Source organism: Python bivittatus, unplaced genomic scaffold (genome assembly GCF_059951505.1).
Source record: "Python bivittatus isolate LINGU-HERP-01145 unplaced genomic scaffold, Pbiv_v1 ctg000440_np1212, whole genome shotgun sequence".
Lineage (NCBI taxonomy): Eukaryota > Metazoa > Chordata > Lepidosauria > Squamata > Pythonidae > Python > Python bivittatus.
The window spans coordinates 4,471,930-4,499,884 of NW_028277063.1; the positions used below are offsets into that span (position 1 = coordinate 4,471,930).

Below are 27,955 nucleotides of genomic sequence, written 5' to 3' on the forward strand. Positions count from 1 at the left end.
ATTAAGAACCTCTCCATGTCACTCTCACTCTTTTTCTCTTTCTTTCTTCAAGAAGAGGAACATGCTGAAGAAGAAGAAGAAGGTGAGACAATGGCCAGGTCCCCAGTTGTGCTTAACCATGGAGTAATTCATGCCCTGGCAACTTATTTTCTACCACGGCTACTTATTTTCCACCTATTTTCTACCATGATGTTGCCTCCATCTCATTCTGAGTAAGACAGGCTGTCCCAGCGTTAAAGTAACATTTCCCCCTTATTCTGACAAAGCCCGAGGGCAGCACCAAGGTATGGAACATCCGTTAGGTTTTGTCACTCATTATTTGGAGGGAGGTGACAGGTGACTGGAAACAGAGACTCTGGGGAATGATAAGGATCAACAACGGGAGTAGCAAATCTTATGCTGGTCTCGTTTTTCTGCCAGTCCAAGGATGGATAACAAACACCAGCTAGATACAGTAGTCACAGGGCTAAATGTGTTGTCTAAGTGCCTCTTTTTTTTTTTCTTTTAGTCTTATGAGAAACAGAATTCCAGCCAGAATCAAGCTGTAGTAAGAGATGATTGACATGCTGAAGAACTTAGAAAAATTACTTCTCTAGGGAGTGGGACATAGTGAATAAGATCTAGGAAATAGGGCTCCATTCCCATGGGAATGAAGGGGAATGTTTGGAATTGCAACAGCCTCTCTGGTCTTCCTCCCTATGCTTCCATTCATGGTTTTTTCTCTCAGCTTGGGATGAATCATTATAGCTTGGCTTCTCTTAGTTTTGGGCATTGATTTTCATTTGTTATGAAATAGCCAGAGGGTGTGTTTTTGAGCATCACATACTATAAGCAAATGCACTTCTGTTATTTCAGCCTTCCCCATCCTGCTTCCAAATATGTAGGTCACAGAGCCTTTTTTATGAGGAGGGAGAATAGGAGCAATTGGTCAAGGCTCCATAGGTGGAGAAGGCCCCATAGAAAATGTGGTTCAATAACTGAGATGATCATCTGGATAGCTACTTTTCATCCAATCACTTAAAATATAATCCCAATACTTTTGCTTGCCTTCTGTTTCTTGGACTATTGACTTCAGGGTATAATAAGGAAGGGGAATTCTATTGATATAGGATGCTGTGAGAAGTGTGGAGAGGTGTCAAGTATCTGCCCGCAAACCTCTTAGAATCTTGGATGCAATTTTCATCCCCACCCAGCAGAGCCATCAGACTGAGGAAGGTTGTACTGTACTATAGCTGGATCCAATACAAATTTAAAAATCCAATATTGTTTTTATGATCTGTCTTCCCTCACTTATGTGCTTGAAGCTGTTTTAGTCACCCTTGAAACTTCTTTCTTTCTTTCTTTCTTTCTTTCTTTCTTTCTTTCTTTCTTTCTTTCTTTCTTTCTTTCTTTCTTTCTTTCTCTTTTTCTTTTCTTTTCTTTTCTTTATCTTTTTTTGCTTTTTGCTTTTCTCTTTTGGTTTAACAGATTCTAATATCTGATAATTTTGCAACATTTTATCATCCACACTTCTTTCTTGAGCTTTTGGTGTCCAGAAAATATCTGAGTACACTCTTTGGGTCATTTTGAATAATGTTGGGTCATTTTGAATAACACACAACATTTTCAATGAGTGCAGAGCCAAGAGTTATTTCTACAAACATTTTTGTATTCCCTAAGAAATGGGTCCCCTTTTAATGATCCCCTTTTGGGAGTCAGGGAGTCCAAAAAAGCATTAAGTGATGTGGGAAGGAAGGCAGTAAAATGATAATATCTCAGAGGGCAAATATCTTGCTGCTAATGCCTTAAGTCTGAAGAGAGAGAAGATGATACTGGGTCAATCATCTGCTCTGAGTGAGGACATCTTGCCCTTAGTGACATCACTGCACAACTGATGCTGATTGGCTATATCTTGCTTATATGACACTTGATTGGCTGGTATTACTCAGAGCAAGACGGTCTCAGGTCAGAGCTGCCATCAAAACAGGAAGAGCCAGAGAAAACGTACATTCTAATTTGGAGGAATGTCTCACTTTTGAAGGCCCTGTCCCATCTCACACACACACACGCACCCACGTTTGAAGACACTGGTTTTCTCAGGAGTGTGCTTTCTTCAAAAGTCTTCGCTGGGCCAGCTAGTGTGATTTGCTGCTTATGTGATTGTGACCCCAACATATGTGAAACGGCACTTTATGCAACTGCGTCCTAGGAATGTTGGGGCAGCTCAGGCAGAACAAAAATTAGTAATGGAGGTTAGTGTGCCCACTACTGCTATTTTCTTCTTATAATGTGGAATTGCCACAGTCATGTTTTTAATGTTCTGGCTGGCTTTTTCAGTTGCTTCAGCACATGAACATGACCCCATATTGCCTTGGCCAAGTGGATTATGTGCTATCAACCCTTAAGTTCCCTTAAGGAACTTAACTTAACTTAGGGAACTATCAAGTTCCCTTATCATAATGTCCTGGGTCCCTCTAGAGATGTCAGAAGTTTCCTTGAAAGCAGTAAAGTTTGAAAACAGACAACTCAAAATCTGCAGAGAAACCTGAGGTTGATTCCTTAAACGGTAGCAGAACTCCAGGTTCCTATAAGGACTACCTTGATTCTGCTCTGTGGTTTCAGAAAAAAAAAAAGCCCCCGACATTTTATCTGAGGCCTTTGGAGTAGAAAAGAACAAAAGTGGTGGTGGGAGGGGGAGGGAATATCCATAATTGCTCCCAGTGCATAAGCTGATACGGTGGATGGTTTTCCCTCTTTGGCTAATGAGTGATTCTTTTAATGATCCTGATTCTTTTATCCTCAACCTCTAGATCAGTCTTCCCCAACGTGGTGTCCTTTAGATGTATCAGACTGCAAAGTTCATCATCCCCAGCCTTCCTGGCTGTTAATTCAATGGGATTTCAATGGGAAGTGGATCTGATCCATTTGGCGTGCACCAGCTTGGGGAAAGTGGCCTGCTGATGGATTAATCTAACTACCCTTTCCTTTTTCTTCTGGATGTGGTCTCTACAACTGCCTTCTCTATTCTTGCTCCCTCCTCTTCCTGCCCCATATTTGTTTTCCAACCTCGTGTCTCTGCGATGTATGTTGTTTGCAGTGGCCGAAGAACCTGACCAGGCTCCTGAGCCAGGTACATTCCTCCTTCACTCCGTTTCTCCCTCTGGGGAAGGGGGTGGGTGGGGAAAACACCTTGCGGGAGGCCAAGATAAAAGCAACTTCCTTCATTCCATCTGAATCACGGTCTCAGGCTGGTTCAAACTCAGTTGAAGTTTCCCAGAAATTCAATGTCGTGGGGTAGTCATGAATCTTTACTGTAATGCCACAACTGAAGCCACTTCAAACAGTTGATTGCTTTCTGACAGCTGAGGCTGTTGTCCCCACCTTATATGCTGTTGGGTTTAAAACTGACTCATTTTCCTTCTTTCTAGAGCTTAACAGACATCCTGCTTTACACCTCCCATGCTTTGTGCTAGGTTGTTGACATTTGTAGCATTCCTGTCCTGGGAAACTTAAGGTCCTAATATACCGCATATACTTGCGTATAAGCCCATCCGTGAATAAGCTGACCCTCAACGTTTTAACCAAAATAGCACGAAAAATGTGCAGCATGCAGATAAGCCAACCCTCAAAATGTCTGTATGTTTTAATTTTCACAGTTGGCTTATCTGTGGATAATCACAGGTTATCCATTTTTCTTGGTATTTTGCTTAAAAATTCAAGGATCAGCTGATCTATGGATGGGCTTATACATGAATATATGCAGGATACATGGGTACTTTAAAAAAGTATTATTGTATATACTCATGATAAGCCCATCTGCGGATAAGCTGAACCCAATTTTTGGGGTGCATTTTGGCATCTAAAATTCTTGGCTTATTTGCAGGTATATATGGTATCTCCCAGAATAGCCATAAAGAGACAAGCAATATTGATCCAGTCTACTATATACAGGCAAGCGATAGAAAAAGCTACACCCCTTCATATAGGTAGGGCAAAGTGGGCAGACATCATTTGTTAGTGCTTGCCTAGGTAAGCACCTCCCTGCAAGTAAAAACCTAGCACGCGAGGAAAAATACTAGTTTAATTCTATATAAGGGGCCATTGCTTGAAATAAGAGCTAGCAAAATCCATAATGTGATATTTTACTTACTATTGGTAGCGGCATCTAGGGAGAATTCCCCTTATAGAAAGTAAGCACTGGAGACAGAACGGACAAGGGGACTTGTAGAAATGGATGTAGGGATGAATGAATGAACACAGGTAAAAGAAAGTTATAAAGTACTGAATGGATTTGAAATGCTGTTCCTGTCCACCATCTTGTTTCTTCATGTGTCCACTCTAAAGCCATTGGCTTCTTGGCCTTGTCTGCCAAAAATGCACTCACAGCTCTTGCTCCATCTCCTACAATGTATTTCCTCCTCCCCACTCATCCACACTCCCAAAAGAAGAGGATGTACGCAGGTTCTTAAAAGAACAGGTCTGGCAGATATATTTTACAGAGCTATAACTGTGGGCCTCTGATGCTGTCTGTGTGCTACGCATGTTCTGGATACATGCATGTAGTGTGTAGCAGTGTGTTCTCGCTATGTATCTGAGAACATGCATACCCTTCTCATGTCTATAAGGGAAGCAATATATCGAAGCCTGAATGGTGGTGGTAGATATTTTCCAGTACCTATAGACATGCCTGTGATCAAACCAATGTCAGATCATGAAAACTGTATTTTGTTTGGTATCTATCTATATTCATGCATTAATTTCTGGGATTTGGATTAGATTTAAAGCTCATCTCCAGGCTCAGTTTTCAAATCACCAAGTTTTCAAACCACTTTTTTGGGGAGGGGAGGGCACTATAGGTCAAGAGAAGCAATCCAAGGATTGTCGATACCACACAGGGTCAATGAAATGTTGTCAAGATGCTCTGAACATTGTATAGCAATCTAAGTGCCAGAACAATTCCACTCTAAGTAAGCAATCCTATAGAAGGCCAATGCAGAACAGTCAGTTTAATGAAATAAATGTCTAGCTAGGAAAATTCAGCATTGTCAGCAACTTTTTATTCTTGCCCTAATTGGCTTCTTATGCGTAGAAATGAATGCCACCCCTTTTTAGGATTATGCATAATTCAATTTCCTTAACATGCAAAGACTCTCTCCTGTGTCATCCCTGACAAGTCTTTCACAGTCCAAAGTTTTCTTTTTTCTCTACATCTAATAATCATCTTTCTATCTTCTGTTTCTCACAGAAGAAGAACGCCCCAGACCAAGGTAAGAGGGGGAAGAGTAAGCAGTTATACCCAAATAGAGTTGCAATCATTCTTTCCCCACCTTTCTCAGCTTCTGTGTCTTTCTACAATGAAATCCAATTTTTCCTCCATTATGTTATCTCATGGTCAGAAGATGCTATTACTTTTGCATAACTATTATCCCATTGTTAAGACACTGAAGCCTATAATAGGTATAGTTTTATTCTTACATACTTTGGGCAATTTGTCTTGGTTCTGTTCACCAATCAGTATAATTCAATGGTTGAGAAGGGATTTGTCTAAAGATGTTATAGGTTGGGACAGTGGCATTGATGGCCAAAAGAACCCTCAAATGGTAACAATATTCTTCTTTCTTGATCTGTGCTCACCCAAACAAAGGCCAATGGTTCCACAGTTAGCTCCTCCAAAAATCCCCGAGGGGGAGAGAGTGGATTTTGATGTGAGTATTTTCTTAATTGCTCATCATCTTTTTGCATGCGTGTGTGTGCTTATGGACATTCCCAAATTGTTCATATCTACAACTATTGCAATGAATGTAGTTTGTAGAATGTAGCAATGAAATAGTTTGGCAAACACACACACAAAAAAGGACCAAACCATTTAGACAAGCATGTCGCCAACTTGCTGTTCTTCACAGATGTTGGAAGAAATACTTTTCACATTTACATCTGTTTTTCTCTCTGATGATAATGAACAGGACATTCACCGCAAGCGTATGGAGAAAGATCTCCTGGAATTGCAAACTCTCATTGATGTACACTTTGAGCAGAGGAAAAAAGAAGAAGAAGAACTTGTGGGCCTCATGTCAAGGATTGTGAGTTCTAGCCAGCAAGGTTTTGTGTGTAGCTTGATGTCAAAGTGGGTTGGCCATGGCAACCATGCTATCCATTTATATATCTGTTTGAATTGGTTCTCATCATTTTTCTGTGCTGTCCACCACTAGGTAAAACTCTTAACAGTTTCTTCTTTTGCATAAATATCGGCCTGTGCAAGCCAGTGTAACGCATTTCATTGTTAATGCATGGAGATGCAGTTAGCAAACTGTCTAGGGACTACTGCCGGTACAGTTCCTAATATGGGCACCAAGTAAAAGTAAGCATTTTTTTTAATGGCAAAAATATTAGAAGATTGCGAAATCCTGTTGCTCTTCTCCCTTGAATTTTTTTTCAAGAGTTCAGATGGGAACATCAACATTTGGGCCACTTTAACTTTTTTTTTAAAATATTAACTTTGGGAGTCCTGCCAATTCCACCGAGAAGCTTATGTTGCTTTGATACTTAAGGAGGTCATACTACCAGCTCCTCACTTATGGATGATCCTCAGAAGCTTGTGATGCTAATAATGTGGTGGTCCATATAAAATTTGGGAACTACTGTTCCTAGCTACTGTTCTGTTGCTTTGCAGCAAACATGAAAACCTGTTAGCAGCCTTGCCCAACCAGTGATCTCCTAGATATATCAGAGAGACAGACACAAACTGTATCAGTATTATGCAAGCTGCAGAAAGGTTTTGCACAATACCGTAACTTTTTATCATTGCAAATCATTCCTGTTTCCGCCTGTCTATACACGAATTCATACATTGCTTTTTGTTCTTTAAATTCATCTTTTTTGTTATAAATATCACACTACTCTATCCAGTCATGACTTTCTCAGTCTTCCCATTTCTCTTGATCGATTTGCTCTTCTTTCACATATTTGGTTTGCAACTTAAACCTCATTTGTTGTCTCTATATGACCAAACCACATCAGCATAATTCTTTCATATTCATTTTTTCTATTCTAATGTGGACTGAATATTTTTCTGTTCAGTCCACATTAATTCAGCACCTATTCATTCTTGACCCTATTTCTTGCTCTACTTCACACACTTCTTAAGAACTCCATGCCTGCTTACTTTTGTATTTCTCCTGACATACTCAACTCTCAGCTCCATGTAACAAAGTGGGGAGAAGCATCTTATAATTGCTTGAGAAACATGCATGACTCACACAGACAATATACCACCCACTATTCTTTGACCAGCATTTATACATCCTTCAATTTCTCTGCCCATATTCCCATCTTGAATAAAGATTCAACCCTATTTGCTCTAGTTTTTCACCATTAACTTGCAATTGTTTATTCTATTTTCCTTGTCAGTTACAACTACCTTGGTCTCTTATAAATGAATATTCACATCTATACTCCTTTTTGCATCGTGCAGTCTATTTAATATTCACAGCAAATCATTTGTTCTCACCAACAATATGGCATTATATGTATATAAAAGTACTCATACGTTCACAGTCCCCACCAACATATTTCTAATATCATCACAAGCATTTATCATACCTTTACCCATAAATAAATTAAACAACTATGAGGACATATACACTCTTATTTTTCTCTCTGCCTAATGTTGAAGCCCCCCCTTTTTGGCTATTCTTAAAGGCAATGCTTTTTTTTTGGTAATAATTTTATTAAGAATTACATTATACAAATAAAACTAATACAAACTACAAAAAGTAAAAAAACACAAAAAGTAAAGAAAAAATATATAGAAAAATAAGTGCAGAAAAGAAAGGAAAAAAGAAAAAGAAAAAAAAAGATCCCCCCCTTCATCCTCAGCAAGTATAGTTCACATTAACAGCTTATCACCCTCTCTTAAAATACAACCAGTCATTTCTTCATCCCATATCCCACCCCATTCTCTATAAACAAATCTTTAAAACCACATCCCTCCATCTTAATCAGCAAAAGTCCATTAAGGGTTAAGAAGTAACAATGCAACTATTGCAAACTGTATCTAATAAACCCACTTTGAGTCCTTCCTTTTACATTTATTTCTCATTTTATATTTAAACAAATCCCCCCTCCTCATTTCTTCAAATAAACAAAACTTTTAAAACATCGTCATCCAGTCCTAGTCTACGTAAGTCCATTTAACATTACCAGAAATAGCAATCCATCTATTTTAACCTTGATCAAATAAACTCTTTAGTCTTTCCCCTTTCTCATAATGATCTTTAGTTCTCTCAGATAATATCCAAACATCTGTTTTCTTTTTATGTTTGATTGTCAAAAAACAATCTCACAAAATTGTGGACAACTTTAACAAATCCCTTTTGTAAATCCCATATAAAAAGGTTATCCATAGGACTCTTCTGGTTTAGTATTTGTATGTCTTTTTTAATTGTATTTGTAATTGTATTTAAAACATCAAATACAATACAATACAAAATACTTTGATGACCAAGTATAAAATATATACAAGGAATTTGTCTTCGGTGACAAACAGCAAGATCAACGTTTGGATAGCAACAGGAAATTAATAAATAGTAACAATAACACTGCGCCAGTAAAATAACTTTTTCAAAGGGAGAAGCCACTGTCCAGTACATATCAGGTCATGTAGTATTTAACAGAGCAATGGCACAAGGGAAAAAACTATTCCAATGTCTAGATGTTTTAACATATGGTGCTCTGTAGCGCCGTCCTGAAGGAAGAAATTGGAATGGTTTATATCCAGGATGAGAAGAGTCTGCAGATATCCTCTCTGCCCTCCTTTTGACCCTCACAGTATACAGTTCTTCAATAGAAGGCAGGCGGGTTGCAATGATCCTTTCTGCAGACTTAACTGTCCGTTGGAGTCTGAGTCTGTCCTGTTTGGTTGCAGAATCAAACCAGACAGTTATAGAGGAATAGATAACAGACTCAATGATTCCCCTGTAAAACTGTACCAAGAGCTCCTGGGATAATTTAAACTTCCTAAGTAGCCACAGGAAGAACATCTTTTGCTGTGCCTTTTTAATAATGGCTGTAATGTTAAACGTCCATTTCAGGTCTTGGGAAAGTAGAGAACCCAGGAACTTGAAGGACTGTACCACTGATACCAGGCTGTTGAGTATGGTAAGGGGGGTTAGTTTCACTTGTATATCCAATAGCTCATCTTTTTGTGTATCCGCTGTTTCATCTTTTTCCATCTGCTTATACATTTTTAAGTCTGCATTTAGATCAATTTCAACTTTATTCAACAAAACTTGTTCCTCTTCCATAACACCTTTATTTATTTATTTATTTATTTATTCATTCATTCATTCATTCATTCATTCATTCATTCATTCATTCATTCAAGCAATGTATATGGCCGCCCAACTCATTCATGGTGACTCTGGGTTGTTCTCACTAACAATATGGCAAATAACTTTATAATTATTTGTTTCACCCAAATGTCATATATGTTTCTCATGAATCCATTGGTACATTCATTTCTTTCTGGTGCTCTCTAGTGACCAACCTTCAAAGTCATCTTAATAGTTCTTTGTTTTCAAATGTAAACATAGAAAGTTTCCCATGGGAAAGAGCCTTTTAATTAACTTCAGAGTCTTAAGTCAAGTCCATCTAAACCCTTAATCCATTTAAAACTTTCTAAAATCAATACTCTAATCACCTTTTTGCTATATATTCTAAAAAAACCAAAACAAAACCTACACCCATCCCAGTAAGCATTATATTTCTCATGTATGCATGATTTCTATCATATTTATACCACTCTTTACCGCATTATTTATTTGTTTATTTATTTAAATGATCTATATAGCCACCTTTCTCATCAAGGTGAGCCTAGGCACTGTTATAGCTTATAACCAAAAACCCACATACACAAATCATAAAATCTATATTCTAAAAAACATACTATATCACTTTGAAGAACCATGTCACTTCAATTCACCAGCAACCTTCAACTCAACTCTTGCAAAATATTTCATAATTCAAGCCTACTCACTCTTTATATGCTGTCTCTAAATTAACAAACATACAGTAAAATGGCTGGTGTGGGTCTTCCGGGCTGTGTGGCCATGGTCTTGAAGTCTTGTTTCCTAACGTTTCGCAAGCACCTGTGACCAGCATCTTCAGAGTGCAGGAGCACAGACAGGAGCAGTTCTCTCTGTGCCCAGGGTGAAGTGACCCTTCTGTGGGTATTTATAGAGATCTGGGGGGGGTGTGTGTGGGGGGTTGGGTTACTGAGTGGCTGCTTGTTTTGGAGTCAGCATCTGTGTGTATTTTCCTGGGGATTAGGCAGGGTTTTTTTTTTCTTCTACTGAATTGTTAACGAGGGGCTGCTGGGGGTGATTAGCAAGTTCATTGTGTGAACTGTTCACATGTCCCGGTGGTTGAGCTGAGTTCGTTGACCTTTTGCAGGCTGTATTTTTCAGGATTGGTAGCCAGGTTTTGTTGATTTTTAGACTCTCCTCTTTTTTATTGAAACTGTGCTGGTGTTTGTGAATCTCAATGGCTTCCCGGTATAGCCTGGTATAGTGGCTGTTGGTGTTGTCCAGTATCTCTGTGTTTTCAAATAGGATTTTGTGTCCAGTGTGCTTGAGAGCATGTTCAGCTACTGCAGATTTTTCTGGTTGCTGTAGTCTGCAGTGTCTTTCGTGTTCTTTTATCCTGGTATGGATGCTGCGTTTTGTGGTCCCGATGTATACTTGTCTGCAACTGCATGGTATGCGGTATACTCCTGCAGCGGTGAGGGGATCCCTTTTGTCTTTTGCTGATTTTAGCACTTCTTGTACTTTTCTGGTGGGTCTGAAGATTGTTTGGAAGTTGTGTTTTTCCATCAGTTTTCCCATGCGGTCTGTGACCCCTTTGATATAGGGCAGAAATACTTTATTGGTGGGTGGCTGTTTTTCTTCTTCAGTCGCATGTTGCTTTCTTGGTTTGATGGCTCTTTTTATTTCATTCTTGGAATAGCCATTCACTTGTAGGACCCAATTAAGGTGGTTAAGTTCAGAGTTTAGGAATTGGGTTTCGCAGATCCAATTGGCACGATCCATGAGGGTTTTGATAATGCCTCTTTTCTGACGTGGGTGGTGGTTGGAGTTTTTGTGTAGGTACCGGTCTGTGTGGGTGGGTTTTCTGTAGACTTTGTGTCCTAATTTGAGGTCTGGTTTGCGTATGACCAACGTGTCTAGAAATGGAATTTGGCCATCCACTTCTTTTTCCATGGTGAATTGTATATTGGGGTGGATGCTGTTTAGGTGGTTCAGGAACTTCTGTAGGTCTTCTTCATCCTGACTCCAAATTGCGAAGGTGTCATCCACAAATCAGAACCAGACTGTTGGGGTAGCGGGTGCGGTTTCTAAAGCCCGTTTTTCAAAATGTTCCATGTAGAAATTTGCTACGACTGGGCTCAGGGGGCTTCCCATGGCGACACCGTCCATCTGTTCATAGTACTCATTGTCCCATAGGAAGTAACTGGTTGTTAGGCAGTGCTGAAATAAGGCTGTGATGTCTTCTGGAAAGATCTGTTTGATGAGTGCCAGGGTGTCCCTCACTGGTACCTTAGTGAACAGGGAGACCACGTCAAAGCTGACCAGTTTGTCTGTGGGGTTGAGTTTCAGGGTGCTGATTTTCTCGATGAAATGTCCTGAGTCTCTGATATGGGCTGGAGTCTGTCCCATGTGGGTCTGTAGAAGGGTGGCCAGATGTTTGGATAATTCATATGTCGGGGAGCCAATGGCGCTTACGATGGGTCTGAGTGGGATCGAGTCTTTGTGGATTTTGGGGAGTCCGTATAGTCTGGGTGTAAGGGCTTCTGTCTTGCATATGCGTTGAAGTGCGTTGGGGTGAAGGGAGGAGTTCCTCGTCAGGGTGTTGGTTTGTTTCATGATTTTGCTGGTCGGATCCCGTTTTAGTTTTCTGTATGTGGTGGGGTCTAGTAGTTCTCTAACTTTGTCTTTGTATTCATCTGTTTTCATAATTACCGTGGCGTTGCCCTTGTCAGCCGGCAGGATGATGATATCGGGGTCTGAATTGAGGGTTTCTATGGCATTTCTCTCTTTCCTCGTTATGTTGCTGGTGGGGGGCTTTGCTCTCCGTAGGATCCTTGCTATCTCACCCCTTATTTCCTCTGCTTCCTCTTCAGGGCAGTGGCGGATGGCTGATTCCACATTGGCGATGATATCTTCCACAGGAATTCTGGGGGGTGTGATTGCGAAGTTTCCTCCCTTGGCTAGGATGGCGGTTTCTTCTGGCGCGAGTTGGCGTTCCGTCAAATTGATGACAATGCGGGCGGGATCCAGCGCCGGTTTTGGTTGACTGTTTTGGCACAGTACAGTAAAATTTTTCACATTCATACATTTCTCAATTACCTACTGAAGAGGGAAAGTCTGATCTGCACACAGCCCCATAATGCTACACTACAGTTCTTGTACCCTTTCCATCAGAATGTTGCCAACCCCCTTCCCAAGCACACTTAATAAACCAATTCCTCTATAGTTTCTGCATCCAGGCTTGCTACTTTTCTCTTTGTAACAGCATTCTTCCAAACATTCATTTTGCCCAGCTAATACCATTGCTTTGGGCTTACAGATGCAATTCAAGGTGTTGGTTGTCTCTTCATGGCTTAGGACCTGGATATTTTACACCCCCAACTCCCCCTCCCCCATTGTTTCTGCTCATCTGATGATCCAGCACAGCTAGATCACTCCAGGTCCCTTCAATAAAGCAATGTCACCCTGCAGGACTTAGAGACAGGCCTTCTCCATCCCCAATGGAACAGTATTCCATAGTCCATACAGCCTGACCCTGCCATGGTTCTGCAAAGCCTTGATGACTTTGCTGTTTCAGCAGGCCCTGGGGCAGGGAGGTGTTAAGGCCTTGCTGGTCTGCTGGTGGTGGTGATGGAGGAGGAAGAGGGGGAGAAGAAGAAGGAAGAGGAGGAGGTGGAGGAGGAAATAGAGCTAAGGACATCTACGGATAATAATCCTAGAGACCAACATGATTCCAGCAATGTTGAAGCCAATGACTCCACTCCAGTCGAGGCAGGTCCAGCAAGCCTCCAGGACTCCCTGTCTGCGCCCTTTAGCCTTTCAGACTTTGAAATCTAACCACCCAGTTCCAAGCAGAGGTGTACTGTTTGCACATTGTGGGTTGAGTTTGCAATAAAGAAACCAAACATTGACAGACAGATTGAACTAAAGCCATATTTATTTAAACAAGCAGGAGTCTTGTAGCACCTTAAAAGCTAACAAAACTATTACTACATGCATTACAATCCAAGCCTGCTTCTTTTATTTAATTAGATATGCAACAGGATCTGTAGGGGTGGAGTAGGCTTCTTTGTTTTCTGTGTTTGAGTCAACCTTGGCTCCTGGCATCCACGTGGACAGATCCCAGAGGTTTTTTTGGCAAGATTTTCAAAAGGGGCTTGCTGTTGTCTTCTTCTCAGGGCTAAGAGAGGGTGACTGGCCCAAAGTCACCCAGCTAGCTTTGAGCCTAAGGCAGAACTAAAACTCATGGTCTCCTGCTTTCTAGCCTGGTGCCTTTAACCACCATGCCAAACTGGCTCTCTTATACCTATGTATAACCCCCAAATTCATAGTCTCTCCTAAGACACATACCTCCTACCCCAGATTTTTTTTGCTACTCCAGTAGACTGCCTCACGCCCTTCATAACCCTTCCTCCCATTGTTCTCAGTAGCTCATTCCAAACTATCTCCAGTCTTCCCACTTCCTTTTCCTACCTTGTCACTCCAGAACCTAGCCTGATCTTCCTCCTTCCTCCTCCCCCATCACTGGCTCATTTCCACCAGCTCTGCCCTAGAAGTCTGCTGCCATTTCTAAATCTTCCCTTTGACCAAACAGTGAAAGCAGGACCCTTCCTTCTTCCCTCCTTCCTTTTTTTTGCCCTTTTTCTAGGTGGCTCAGAGTACTTCAGGGCAAATTGTTGGCCACCTATTTCCCAGATGGCTTCTCTATTTAAGGCAGAACTAGCTCTTGGGTTTCCCTACACCTAGCCCAGTGCTTTAATCACTACACCAAATGGCTCAATTACTGGCAAGCACAAGAGTCCATAAAGTCCAACTCCTAAGCGGCCCTGAAGTCAACTAGACTGCATATCAGGGAAGTTGGCACTTGTCATGTTTTTGCAGGAATCTCTATCCTGGTGCCACTATTGTATGGATGCGCTCCCAGGGGTAGAAAAACTTTTGATAGGTTTATAGTAGGTGGCTCTGTATTACTCTTTCTGGTTTTATCCTGTTGTTGTTGTTTTTATGGGGAGTAGTAGGTGTTGAGCAGTTTAGGGAAGCTCTTTTCGTTTTCATTTACATTAAACATTCTTTAGAACGTATTTTATAGTTGTTGTTTCTCTTGGCCAAGTCAGTGTTGACTCCTGGCAACTGCCTGGCCTGCAGGTTTTTTTGGCAAGATTTTCAGACGTGGTTTGCCCTTGCCTCCTTCCTAGGGCTGAAAGAGAATGACTGGCCCAGGGTCACCCAGCTGGCTTTGTGCCTAAGGTGGGACAAGCACTCGCAGTCTCCCGGTTTCTAGCCTGATGCTTTTACCACTGCACCAAAGTGGCTCACACTTCACAGTTTGGCCTCCATTTATTCTCTCCTTGTATATTACCCAAATAATTTTCTACAGCTGTCTCCACCAAATGAAATAAGTAGAACTGCCTTTGGAATTGCTTTACCACTCAGGGAAGTTGGGAGAGCGCAAAAGTAATTTGACTCGAACAGCATTCAATCTAAAACTGAACACATACAGAGTCTTAATAAATCACAGGCCCGCAATCTTCCAAGATAACAAAATGTTGCTCTTCACTCCCACCTTGTGGCTGGTTAGGCACCATGATGCAAGTTGAATCCAAAATATGAGATCGTTGCATTCCCAGGTTATTAAGTGTGATCATTCCTGAAATTATGGGGTGAACAGACCCTGCATTTATCTGGAATTAAATTTGTTAGAAAGAGATCACTGAAGACCAAAAGCATATGTCCAGTGGCATGTTATGGAAGGATGTGATAGAGGAAATTGTTCTTTGGTGTTGGAAGCCCTAGATGTGAGATATTCTCAAATACATACAGTGTTTTCAAGCACCAATAGAGTTCCACAATCTCCTGAAAGGAAGGGAATGGGGAATACATCATCTTGCCCTTGGCTTTAAATGGGCTTTGAGTTCATCTTATTGAATGTTGCAAAGGGTCCGAGTCATTGTTTGTGTCCTTTGACAGGAAAGTCGTCGGGCAGAACGTGCTGAACAACAGCGAGTCCGCACTGAGAAGGAACGGGAGCGACAGGCCAAGCTTGCTGTGAGTATCTTCATCTTCTAGGATGGAGCAGGAAAGAGTGTAAAACTGATGATGATGCACTGATGATGTTACCTAGTCGGGTAATGAAACGTCTGCAAGCAAACAACCATGCTCAGAGAGAACCAAGGGCTCCAAAGTGTAAAACCTTTGAAATCTTAGAAGGTATTAAGGTCTAGATTTATTAAGCTAGGATCTTCATTTCTGGCTTCCTTCCAAACCTGGTTGTGATGGAATGGAATTATGAAGGCCAGGCTCAGGGAGATAAACATTTTCTTAGCTCACCGGAGGAGCATGGGCGCAACAAGAGGATGAGACTGGCACCTCCCTGAGGAATTCACAGTGTTGTGGCTGGCTGACTTGGGAGCTGGGGTTTCAGTCTGGGAAGATTCTTGCTAGAGGTTGTAGCTAATAAACATAGCTGAACTGAATCTGCATTGTCTCTTGGAGTTCCTTGGGCTAGGCCTGACATCAATCTTCCCAACAGTGTGACTTCTTCAGGGAGGTGCCAGTCTCATCCTCTTGTTGTGCCCACACTCCTCCGGTGAGCTAAGAAAATGTTTATCTCCCTGAGCCTGGCCTTCATAATTCCATTCCATCACACTGGTAGATATATTTAGTGATCAATAGGTAAGCAACTGCTCTTTGACCCTGAATCACATGAGAAGTCAACATTGTGGTATAACTCAAGTCTATAATTTGGGGAAGAAATATTATACTTAGGAATCTCAATATGATGTTGAATTATATTAAAATATGAAATTTGTCCTCTTATGAAGAGCTTTAGCTTTATCAAGTTTGGGGTATGGCAAAAAGGATAATCCTATATAACTGGAAAGAAAGTCACTCTCCCGATTTTTTTTGTTTGTTTGTTTGTGACTCTGGGCAGCATACAAATTTTAAGGAATGGATCCAGGATATGAGTTTGTTATCTATTTTTGAAAAGTCTTTGTGCTCTAAAAATGAGAAGATGGCACATTGCATCGCAATATGGTTCAAATATAATGATAATGATATTTTTATTTTGTATTTCACTATTTTAACAATTTTTTTTTTAAAAAGGATGGAGCCAAGAAAAGAGAAGGTACAAATTTTAGCATGTGAGACATTTGACTGAGCAAAGGGGAGAAACAGAATCTACAGATATCTTAGGAGCATTCATTAGTCCAACTGGTAGTTGAGGTCTCCAGAATGGAAGGGCCAGTTACACATTTGAGTGGGCTCTTAGCGGCCCAATCTCTTTCAGTTTCCTACAATGTCCATGCTCTGAAGGCATTGTAGGAAATCTGACATTTTGAAGCACTCTTAGAGGTGAGTACCGCTAGGGCCACAGCAGCTGTCCAATGGTGCCACATGCTGGAGCCAGTCTCAAAATTGGTTGTCGCAGTTTTACTTGGTGATTTTTGTGTAGGGGTTTTAATTTTGTAAGGAAGGAAAAGCCACCAGTATCTTTAACAGTTGTGTAGGAAAAGTCCAACTGGGCTATCAATAGGTCATTTTTATCATAACGGTGGCTAGTTGCATGCCCTTCTCTGCACTCAAGAATGCATGAAAACAATTGTATTCATGTGCTCCAATTATTTTGTGAGTCTGAAAATCCAGACATTTTGTATGTGAATTTGTAGAACTGAAATTCCTCAAACATTCTTAAGCCAGAGAATAGTAGCTGAATATTCTTGGCATGGAACAGAGGTGTTCTGTTGTTTCCAAACAAGGGGCATACTTGGCTTTTCAATGTCATGCCAGGAGTCACAATCCTGTAACTGAGATAAGACCTAAGAAACGGACAGGGGCAGGAGAATATATAATTTAATTTAATTTTAATTTAATTAAATGAAATACAATATAGCAAATATGATTGCTATCCGTATTTTTAACCATCCCCCTTTCTGCTGTGTTAAGAATGACTGGCAATTTGAGGAAAGTCTTGGAAGGCCACACCAAACATTTTTTGGAATCCTTGTATAGCCTGGAGCCTTGATTTTTTCCCCACTGATAAAGCAGGCCACATTGATTGTTCTTCCCAAGAGGGAGCAGGGAAAGCACCTTTTTCTCCTTGCCTTTAGATAATGTTCTCCATGATGTCATCCTTTGCAGGAAGAGAAGATGAGGAAAGAGGAGGAAGAGGCCAAGAAAAGGGCTGAAGATGATGCTAAGAAGAAGAAAGTGCTGTCCAACATGGGAGCTCATTTTGGTGGATACCTGGTCAAGGTAAGCTTGCGGTAGCTTTACTTGGGAGGTAACTACAATTTTATTTTCTTCTTTCAGAAGGAGACATCAAGATGAAGCTGCATATGAATCCATTATTACAAAATATAATCCCATAAGCCTTATGTAGTAAGGCTACACCCTGGCATGATCTTATGTAAGAATGTCAGCATCTCATGAGATTTGATAATTTGTGAGATGCTGGCCATCAGTAAAGCTAGTCTCTTTCAACTGAGCTTGGCTTTTGGTGACATCATGGATACAGCCATGTATCTTGGCAACAAAATGGAAATTGTTTGTTAGTCCCTTCTTCCAGAAACATCTATTGGGGATTTACAGATGCCGAGGCTTAACATAATGTCTCCTCTCATCATGAGACAGACCCACACATGTTCCCCATGAAATCTCATTGTATGACAAGAGTCTGAGGATGCTTCATACAATTTGAAAAATTTTCATATCCTCCAACTTGATCTGCTTTAGAGGGACTCTGCCTATTTTCTTAATCTGCATATTAATTGGGAAACTTTAGTTTATAGTTGAAGCACTGGGTTTCCATGGCATAGACTGTAGATGTAAACCCTGATATTACAGCAGACAAACATGAATCTGCTGGTTCAGATCAGTAGTCTATCTAATCCAATCCTTTGCACTCAAAGAACCAGTCAGATGGTTCTGGGGACCCCACAAACTAAATATGAGTCCAATAACTCTGTGGCACCAGTTGGTAGCATACTACCCATCTAGCTGTCATAGCTAAGAATTGCTGATAAATCTATCCTCCATGTGATAGATTTATCATCACATTTCCAACATTTGAAAAAAAGGATCTTGGGTAGTATCTTGGGAAGAACCCAGAGCGCTCTGATGGATGTCTGCCAGGCAAAGTTAAATGGACTAGATCTGATTGAGATATTCAGGAACTTCATGGGGTTGTGATATGGAACAGGACCTCTAGTATATTGTTACCACATGTGTTTTGCATGCAGAAGTTCACAAGTTTAGTCCATGACATCTTCAGACAAAACTTTAATAGGGTAGAACTATCCTGACTTGAAGATCTCCCACCAAGTGCAATGGGCAAAAATAGGTTTGATGGACTATAGCCTTGCTTAATGTAAGGAAGGTAGATGCTGTATTAGAACTGCACCTTGTCTGCTGATGGAGAGAACCACAAAGATGACCTTGGAGAAACCATGCAGTGACAGTTACAACAATATGTTTTATGCTCAGGAAATGAAGAAAACATTAAAAAAAATTCGAACAGACTCCGCCTTAACTCCCTGGGGTATGAGAGGGAGGAAGGAAAAACACAGTCAGTCTTTCAATATATTTGATTGATCGACTGATCAATGGATTGATATTTAGCTTATATTAATAAAGTAGAATTCCAGCTCAGAGTCACTGGTCTGAGATGGGCAGCTATATAAATTGAATGAATAAATAAATAACATAAATAAATTCTTGTGGAGTCTGTTTCCTGACTGGGTCTGCCTCAAAGGGCTGACATGAGCCTATAAGGCCAATTACTTTTTAAAAAAGGAAACTATACCAGAAGCAGCTGCATCTTAGAGAAAGTTCTATATCAGCAACTGCACATTTCTGGAAAAGCAGCTGTCCCTGATTCCAGCCTCAGCCTCTCCTCAGTGCTGCTGCAAGTCTGAGGTCCATAGCTCTAGGGCTCCGGCTCACTGGGCCCCCAAACAGGCATTTTTAGCAGTAGACCAGCAGTCATGGGCAAGGGCTGGCAGCAAGTAGGAGAAAAAGGAAATGCGTGTCCAGGCTTGGCTTGCTGCCTCAGGAGGTTGGTGGCAGAGCAGAGCAGGGCAGGCAGCTGGAGAGGGGTTAGCCAAGGCAAGGGGCCAGCATCCCTAGAAGGCAGCTTGTCCAGCACTCCCTCCAACCTGACATTATCCTGGACTGTTCTGGTTTGTTCTTTTTTCAGGCAGAGCAAAAACGTGGAAAGCGGCAGACTGGCCGAGAAATGAAGGTCCGCATCTTAGCAGAGCGACGAAAACCTTTGAATATAGACAACTTCAGTGAGCACCAGCTGAGGTGGGACCCAGAGGAGAGCTGTGTGTGATCATTTCCTGGGGGGGAGGGGGGAATAGGAGACCTAGGGTGAGGGGAGCTGTGGCATTACCAGAGGATCATACAGTATTTTCCTGTGTCTCCAGGGAGAAGGCCAAGGAGCTCCATGACTGGATCCAGCATCTAGAATCAGAGAAATTTGACCTGATGGAGAAACTCAGACGTCAAAAATATGAGGTAAGAAGGCAAGGGGAGGAGAAGAACAACAGTACTTTTTCTCGTCTTGGAGAAGCTGTTAGATCTGAAACAATATGTTCAGAGGGGCACCATAGAATGCCAGAAAGCTATAACTTTCTCCAAAGTTAATAGAATTCCTCCATAGAAGAGGCATATCTTTCTCATTTTTTAATTTTGACCTTCTCTGACTTCTCTGATCTTCTCTGAATCTTCTAGGTTCAGTCTTTTGTGCATCTTTATCCTGATGTAAAATTCTGTTTTGTTAGTCAATAACATACCCTTTTAGGGATCCTGTGCAAACATCTGAGTTGTTTGATACTTTAAAAATCTTCTTTTTGGGTGTTTGTATGTATGTAATAAAATGCTAAAATGGTAAGAAAATTCAGAGATATCATTCCTTCCCCTGTAGTCACTTTCCATAGAATAAAGTCACTGGAGTGTTTCTAGGAAAAAGGGTTTATTTACAATATTCTAGCCGATTCTGAAACGAACAGCTCACACCAATAAAATATATTTTCAATTGTCAGTGTCTAAGGGAATCCAACTCGCACAGAATCATCTCTCTGCCTTCTTTTCAGGGTCAACTACCCACACACACACACACACACAGAGATCTCATTTGCCCACTTCCCTTAACTAGCGGAGGAAACAAAGATGAGCTATTTCTGCCCATCATCCAGGTTTTCCTGGACCATTCTTTTATTTATATATTTATAATTTTTATTGAATAAATTTTTGACAAGATAAAAGCAATACAAATATTAGAAAAGAAACAAAGAAAATAAAGGAGAACAGTGAATAGAAAAAGAACTAGAAAAGGTTATAAAGAAGCAGCTTCCAATCTTTTTGACAGCAGATATAAATACATTTATATTTTGCCCTCTCTCTCTAAGGTTAAATCATAATTTCCTTCTTTCCATAAGCTACTCTTTCTAATCTTCAAACCCATAAATCACAAGTTCATTTTTCTCTTTTTTCAGCAAAAAGTCCATAAGGGGTTTCCAGTCACTGATAAATGTAGTTGTTGATCTTTCTCTAGTCAAAGAAGTTGATTTTGCCATCTCTGCTAGTTCTGTCATCTTCACCAACCATTCCTCTGTGGTGGATATTTCAGAATCTTTCCATTTTTGTGCATATAATAGTCTTGCAGCCAGACCATTCTAATTCCTGGTTGAAAGCCTTGCCAGTAATTGAGAAGTTCAGAGTTAGAAGGGATTCTGTGAAGTCTTCTGGGCCAACCTCCCCCACTCCTCAAGCCATCATACTGAATATACAGAAAGACATGGCCTGTTTTGGAGAACAGAGCATGTGGAATAAGGAACTGTTTCAGAAAGTCAAAAGAGAGTCTAAATTCTACTCCCTGTTCACCCCAAGCATGTCAAGGTCATAGTCAACACCACCATCTTCCATCTGGTAGAAGGACCAAAGGATCCAAGCGGAGAAGTATCCTGTTGCCTGGCCAGCATATTAGTATCTACACAGCTTCTGTTCTTAATGCCAGTCTTAGTTAAATTTGCCAGAAATTGTGTCAAAAAATCGATTTAATTGGACACATTACTGAATAAGCATGGTGAACTATTTATAATTGCTTATATAAAAAGGGAACATTAAAAGCCAAAGTTATTCTTAAACACGGAGCTTTCTCTGATGCTGAAATAGTATTAACATCACTTCCATTCTGTTTATTTTTATCTTCCCCTCCAGATCAATGTTCTGTACAACCGCATCAGCCACGCCCAGAAGTTGTGAGTAGTCTCTGTGTGACTGGGAACGACATAAACCTAGCAGCTCTTCAAATCCCCTTCCCCTTGTTTTTATGCCCTCAACCATGTGCATTTTCACAACCGGAATACAGTTATTTCTATTGTAGGAATAGATGGGCCAAACCAGACACTGCCTTAAATTCATGTCCCAAGACAAACTGCGTATCTTTGTTCAGTTACAGAATTTCTAGAACACCATGTGCTTTGGTGGCCTTCTTTTTTTTACCTTGCATGTTTCTTACAGACTAATCAATGGCACTTTTCCCATGCCTGCCAAATTCATAGATTTCCATCATCTGTTGAACATAATGGAGCCTATTAGCATTAAGACTTATTGGGAAATGAAGTTCTTTTTAGAATTGCTACCCTCACAAAACTTATAAGGAAAACTGGCTTATTCTGCCAACCTTCTTCTGATCTGTTTGGCAGTGAGAAAAATGATTTTTTTCTGTGACCCCCTACAAGGGTCTCATTGCTGGCTGCTGTAAATAAATATTTTTCCTCCCCTTAATGTTGCCTGAAGACTATGTCAGTTTAGTCCAACATATTTGGAGACAGCTAGATCAGGAAAGTCTCTTCTAGGGTTCAGGGGAAAAAATGAATAAATTATTTTGTTCTAATCCAGATGTTTCAGTTTTTGTAAAATAGGTGTTTGAATTTCAAGGTCTCGTCATGGAGATGTGAATGAAGCTGCATTTGAGTTATTAAATTGTTCTGCTTCATTCCACTATTTCAAATAAAAGAGGGACAAATCCCACATTTTTAATGCATTTTCCCTATCATACACATCTTACTGAAAGCTCCCCCAAATATATGCATTTTTGTATTTACCCAATAGGAAGATTTTTTCCCTCAAAGTATTTGTGTATGGATATTATCTTACACTGTAGACAAAATTGTTAAAAATGAGCAAATAAGTGGAGGTAAAAAAGGCAGCAGACATGATTTTGAAGATGAGCCCCTTTGCAAATCAGTAGACATCAATGATTTGGGAAGCACTGCTTGCCTGGTGAATTTTAACCCTTTGTTGCAATGCTTAAATGGGGCTTTCCCTGTTCAGTTACCTCTTCCTCTTGCCTCATCTCCATCCAGTTTTGTTCTCTCTTTTCCCTTCCCTTCAGTGCAACAACCTCTCCCCTCACTCTACCTCCATCCTTTTTTTTTCTTTTCTTTTTTTCTTTTTTTGCTGCTTTGTTGAAAGGAAGAAGGGGAACATGAATGCTTGTATTTGTGTGTGTAGTGTATGAAAATGGATTACTGTATATATAAGATATAATAGTAGGGTACAAGATGGAGGATCAATTACTTTTATAAATGGGATTCTTTATATATTTACTGTTTAACATGACAGGGAAGCTGTGTATCACAGAGGATTTTTGTCTGAATTTATACTTTTTTCTTCTACTCTTTTTTTTTTGGTGGGAATTATCTTAAATGCAGGCTCATCTTCTGTTCTGCAACTTTCAGAAATAAATGCATATTCATGCATAATTGCAGAACCAAGAAACATTTTGAACCAGATTTTATTGGCTTTTCAAATTATAACCCATTCTGACCACAATGGATTCAGTTTTGGCAGCTTATGCAATTTTGCTTAAATGTGATTTCCCCAACATTCCAATTGGGGGGCTAAAATAAAGCCAGAACAGCCATATCCATCACGGGCTGAAATCCATTCAAAACACCAAAAATGTTCTCCAGCTTGAACATTTTCTCCAAGTTTAACATTTCAGAATTGGAAATCTATATATCCAATGTCAGACTTTTAAATCCTGAAAATTTGAATTTTGGTTTGAATTTTACTCACAAATTTTATATCTATCTATCTATCTATCTATCTATCTATCTATCTATCTATCTATCTATCTATCTATCTGAATTTTTTACTAAAAATGTTTGCTGTTAGTAACCACAGGTTATAATATTATAAATTTGTATACCTCTCCTCAACAGCAAAAAAGGTGCTGGAAAAACCAGGCTTGGTGGTCGCTGGAAGTAAAAGGGAATGACTCAGCATGTGGACCCCAATCTGGAAGTCTCCTTGGCAACAGAAGTGACTGCCGATTACATCTCATCCTTTTTTCCTTGTGTTGTTCCATGTTGAGTTGAATGCTTTCCTGTCCCATTTCCTGACTCCTTGTCATATGCGTCTCTGACCAGTCTTGTGCCACAAGCCACACACAATAAATCAACCTCTCTTCTTCATGGAATCTCTCCAGTGATTCAATTCCTTTCTGATACCAAGGATCAGTGCAAATGGTACAAGTAATTCTTTAATTGATGAAAAAAAAAAGGGAAAAAAGGTTAGATTTATAAAGTGATGGGAGCAGGAAAAGTGGATTGAACAAACTACATACACGTCTCATCTGACGAGCTTTATCATCATTCTTTTGTGAAACTGATCCTTTTCTGACTTCTGGTGGGCCTATAGTTGGGGATACAGCACCATTTAGAGCAGAGTTTCTCAGCCTCAGCAAGTTCAAGATGTGTGGGCTTCAGCTCCCAGAATTCCCCAGCCAGCCAGTTTAAAATTGCTGAAGTTGAGAAACATTGACTTAGAGATTCTATCTACAACTGCAGTAGCAGACCCCTCCTTTTAGCTTTTCTTTACATCAGGAACGAACAGTTTACCATCTCAAAGTTGCCTGAGGCCCCAAAGCCCCAGTCTGAGGCCTCCAGATCCCATTCCAACCATAACTCCTCAAAGTCAAAGGCACTGTTTTCTAGCAGTGAGAAATTCAACAAAAATGGCCATGTAAGCTTTTAACACAAGGAAGGCAAGGCAGGGCAGGGCAGGGCAAGCCAAATTCCCCTCTAACTTCCCCCCCCCCCCCAATCAAATCTTAATCCTGTCAATGTCTGTGACATGGCATTGCCCATTTGGAACCATCATTCTGCCATCTCTAGACATCTCTCCGCCCACAAAATTAAGGGCAGTCCCCCAAGCCATCAAAAACATGCCTACTTCTGCTTCGTGTGTCCAAAACCCATGTTAAGGTAATAGTTATCATAGGACAACAGAAGATTTACAAAACAGGGTAAAATCTTTTGAATGTCCAAAATTCATCAGGTGAAATCGTTAAAAATCCAGAAGGAAGAAAAAGAAACAGGGAGAGGGAAGATGTAGCTGTTCATTGCACCCTGTCTTCACCTCCCTGTTGTTGTACAGATGTGAAGTGGTACCTGACGCTGCAATGCTATGGTATGAAATTCCACTTTCAAGGTTGCTACTATAACAAGGCAAGGATCACCTCTCAGATACAGCCATCAAGCCCTTAAAAAAGTGAGGAGGGGCATGGTCTGGACCACAGCTGGCAGAACTTATGTCAGAAAGTACCTCATTCACTTCATCCAATCCTTAGACTGAAAAGAGTCCCAGGTAATACTGCAAGTTTTTTCCCAGCCATTGCCTGCAAAGAGTCAAGACTTTGGCAAATGTGATTGACTTTATCAGCAAAAGGTTGTGTGAAAATGTCCCCAAGAGCCTGCTGGGAAGTCTTCTTGCCCATTTCTGTCCAACATGGAGTGGGTCATCGTAGATAGTGCTGTTGCACGACCATCCACTGAAGCAATATAAGTGGAAAAGTATTAGTATTGGTGCTTTGCTGCCATATAGCTAGTGTGCAGACCCAGACCTAAGCTCTTGCCCATGGTGGGTCAGATTCACTCTTTGTCTTTCTTGCTTGGGGTTTCTGACTAGTTTATATTAATTAGAAGTAGTTCTCGTATGCTTCAGACAAAAAATTTCACCTGTATGTGTGTATGGAGAAAGGAGGAAAAAAGGAAGGAAGAGAGACTTGGAATTTTGCATAAAGACAGAAGAAGAATAGAGATTATTTAAAATTTAGGAAAAAGCTAAGTAAGCCAGAATTACTGAATCTGGACAACCAGTTAAAGGACAATGAAGAGATACAGAAAAGAAAGCTCTAACTCTTTGCCATCCCTCAATGGCCGAAAGTGAGCAGCCCAGATGAGGTAGCCCCACACTGCTCTGTTCCCGTGGAACCCCTATAAATAGGCAATATAGTTAGACAGGTCACTTAGAGCAGTGTTCCTCAACCTTGGGAACTTTAAGATGTGTGAACTTCAACTCCCAGAATTCCCCAGCCAGCATGGGAGTTGAAGTCCAAACATCTTAAAGTTCCCAAAGTTGAGGAACACTGGCTTAGAGAGAGCAACCGCGGACAACAAAGGCACTCCGATTCTACACTTTTTGCAGCTCTATGGGTACTCGGTGACGTCACCTTTTAATGCCTCTGTCAAAAATGTTTTAGGGCGAGGGCCCATAGAGACATTCGACTCCGCCCCACTTTCGGAGAACGTTTGGAAGGATTTTGCACGCTAACTTCGAAAACCCCATAAAAGGCATTCTACTCAATTCTGGACATTGTAAACAGCTTGGTGGGAAGTCAGTTCAGAATCTCCTGTCGGAATTACAGCGCTCTCCGTTTTTGTAATGTGGCTATACTGCTACGCCGTAGAACTCTTCTCGTCTCTTACGGACTTCATCTCCCAGGAGCACTTGCGGGAGGGAATGATAACAATAGCCGCCAGGCTACTTGACATCCCTTTAAAAAAAAAAAAGTCCCATAGAGATAGAAAATGAAGATCAGCAAAAATGGTGATATAGTTCTTAAAGGGGAATTCCGCTCCAAAGTAAAGCACTGAGAGGTATACGACGTATAAATCAATAACAAGGTTTAAAGCGCCATTGTTCTGCCCCTATAGCAAGTCATGATCAAAGGCACGGAGAAATGAAGCCTGGCCACTCCCGTCACACCGGGGAAGGGGGGAGAGGAGAGCTAGGACTGCATTTCCCATGATGCCCCATAGCCCTTTCCTCCCCTCCTCCGCTTGTCCCCCCCTTCCTTCCCGTCTCGATACGGAAGCCGAGAGGCGTTCCTCCGGCTGCTTTTCAGCCTACCGAGGAGCTGGGCCGGGAGGGCCGCCCAGCCGGGCTGGCGGCGGCGGCGGCGGCGGTGGCTGCAGCAGAGGAAGAAAATGGCGGCGCCGCTGCTCTCCCTCTCAGAGGGAGAGGGCGCCCGGGCGCGGCGGCGGGAGCAACTCCGTGCCTGGGCCGAGGCCGAGGCGGCCGCCGCTGCTCTTCGCCCGGCCCCGCCTCCCGCCGACTCCGCGCCTTCACCCGCTCCGACCGGGCTACCGGCTCCGGCGGACGAAGCGCTGCCCGCCGCGGCGCCAGGGATGGGCTCCGGCGGCCGCCCGCGCGCGGTCCGTTTCGACGCGGCCGCCGAGTTCTTGGCCTGCTGCGCCGGCGCCGAGCTGGAAGCGGCGCGGGAGATGCTCCGGGCCGACCCGGCCGCCGTGAACGGGACCAACGCGGACGGCATCAGCGCCCTCCACCAGGTAGCCGCCAACCCCAGAGGGACTCCCGCCGTCTCCTCCGCTCCCCTCCTTTGTCCCGGCTGGGCGAAACACGCCTGCGGAGTAGGCCCCACGGAAAGGGTTCCTCTGAGCCTGTACAGAGTGTCTTTGCCTCAGGGCAGAACATCAGAGGCGTCTTTCATGCCAGGGTCAGCTCTCTGGGAGGAGGAGCGCGCGAGGCCTCTTGCTTCGTGCCCGGGGTCACTAACCCCGGGGCTCAGCTCTGGGATGGGTGATGAGAATCAGTTTCGGAGCCGGTTTTGAAAAATGCTTTCCCGCAGCATTTCTCAGCCCTGCCCGTAGTGGTCTTTATACCTCCATGTCTAGGGAGAGGCAGATCCCCTCTAAGGATCTGCCAAGCATCTGTTCTTCATTCCACTGAGCTGCTTCTCTTCAGGCCATCCCATCCTGATATTGTCTCAGTGGGTGATTTGAGTTTTATTAGCCGAGTGGCTGCTCCCGCTTTGTAACGTGATGGCAACTCCTGCTTGCAAATGGAATAATGCATGCAGGTTGCACGTGCAGAATGAAAATGAAGGCATGTACTTCTGCTGTAGCGGTTTGGAAGAAGATATGTCATTTCAGCACAGGGTAGTTGCATACAGTGATTTCCCAATAAGTGGAGAGGGAAAAACATTTCTCAGTCACTTGGCACCTAAAGGGGCATTCTTTTATTTCTGGTTTAATAATCATAGATTTGTGGTACAAGTGTAGCACCTAATTAGCCTGGTATCTTCCAGGGATTGATTGATTATGGGCCATCAAGTCTTTTTTGACTCCCAGTGACCACACAGATAGATCTTCTCCATGATGATCCATCCCTAATCTGTTCTTTCAAGTCTCCCAATGGTGCACCCATCGCCATACTGTAACTGAGTCCATCCACATTGCTGCTGATCATCCTCTTCTTCTCTTTCCTTCCACCTTTCCCAGCATTAGAGCCTTTTCCAGAGAGCCGAGTCTTTGCATAATGTGTCCGAAGTAGGATAATTTGAGCCTGGAGTGAGAACT

The 27,955-nt window shown here is 41.7% G+C and overlaps 2 protein-coding genes and 1 long non-coding RNA gene across 10 annotated transcripts in view; 2 read left to right on the forward strand and 1 right to left on the reverse strand.

Annotated features, from left to right (window-relative positions):
* On the forward strand, nt 1-23,767 carry TNNT1 (troponin T1, slow skeletal type). Of its 2 annotated transcripts, XM_007430984.4 has the most exons (11): nt 1-82; nt 3,077-3,109; nt 5,225-5,246; nt 5,624-5,684; nt 5,943-6,059; nt 15,249-15,326; nt 17,421-17,534; nt 19,477-19,586; nt 19,709-19,799; nt 21,504-21,544; nt 23,516-23,767. In XM_007430984.4, exons 1-11 carry the CDS (start codon nt 16-18, stop codon nt 23,559-23,561), a joined length of 780 nt encoding a protein of 259 aa, XP_007431046.2. In that variant the 5' UTR covers nt 1-15; the 3' UTR covers nt 23,562-23,767. The 2 variants fall into 2 exon arrangements, with proteins under 2 accessions (XP_007431046.2, XP_025024186.2); XM_025168418.2 differs by lacking the exon at nt 3,077-3,109.
* Nucleotides 23,536-26,605, reverse strand: LOC148215708 (uncharacterized). Its single transcript, XR_015796511.1, has 2 exons — nt 26,487-26,605; nt 23,536-23,833 (listed from the first exon to the last, which is right to left on the reverse strand). It is a non-coding gene; the product is annotated as an uncharacterized LOC148215708 (long non-coding RNA).
* PPP1R12C (protein phosphatase 1 regulatory subunit 12C) overlaps nt 26,436-27,955 on the forward strand; it is a 35,375-nt gene continuing 33,855 nt past the window's right edge. For 5 of the 7 annotated variants that reach the window (XM_088142694.1, XM_088142696.1, XM_007430988.3 and 2 more), the window contains exon 1: nt 26,438-26,926. In XM_088142694.1, the coding sequence (XP_087998820.1) occupies nt 26,564-26,926 (363 nt within the window). In that variant the 5' untranslated portion in view covers nt 26,438-26,563. Of the gene's footprint in view, nt 26,927-27,955 lie in introns of all 7 variants that reach the window. The other 2 variants (XR_015796510.1, XM_088142697.1) reach the window with 2 other exon arrangements.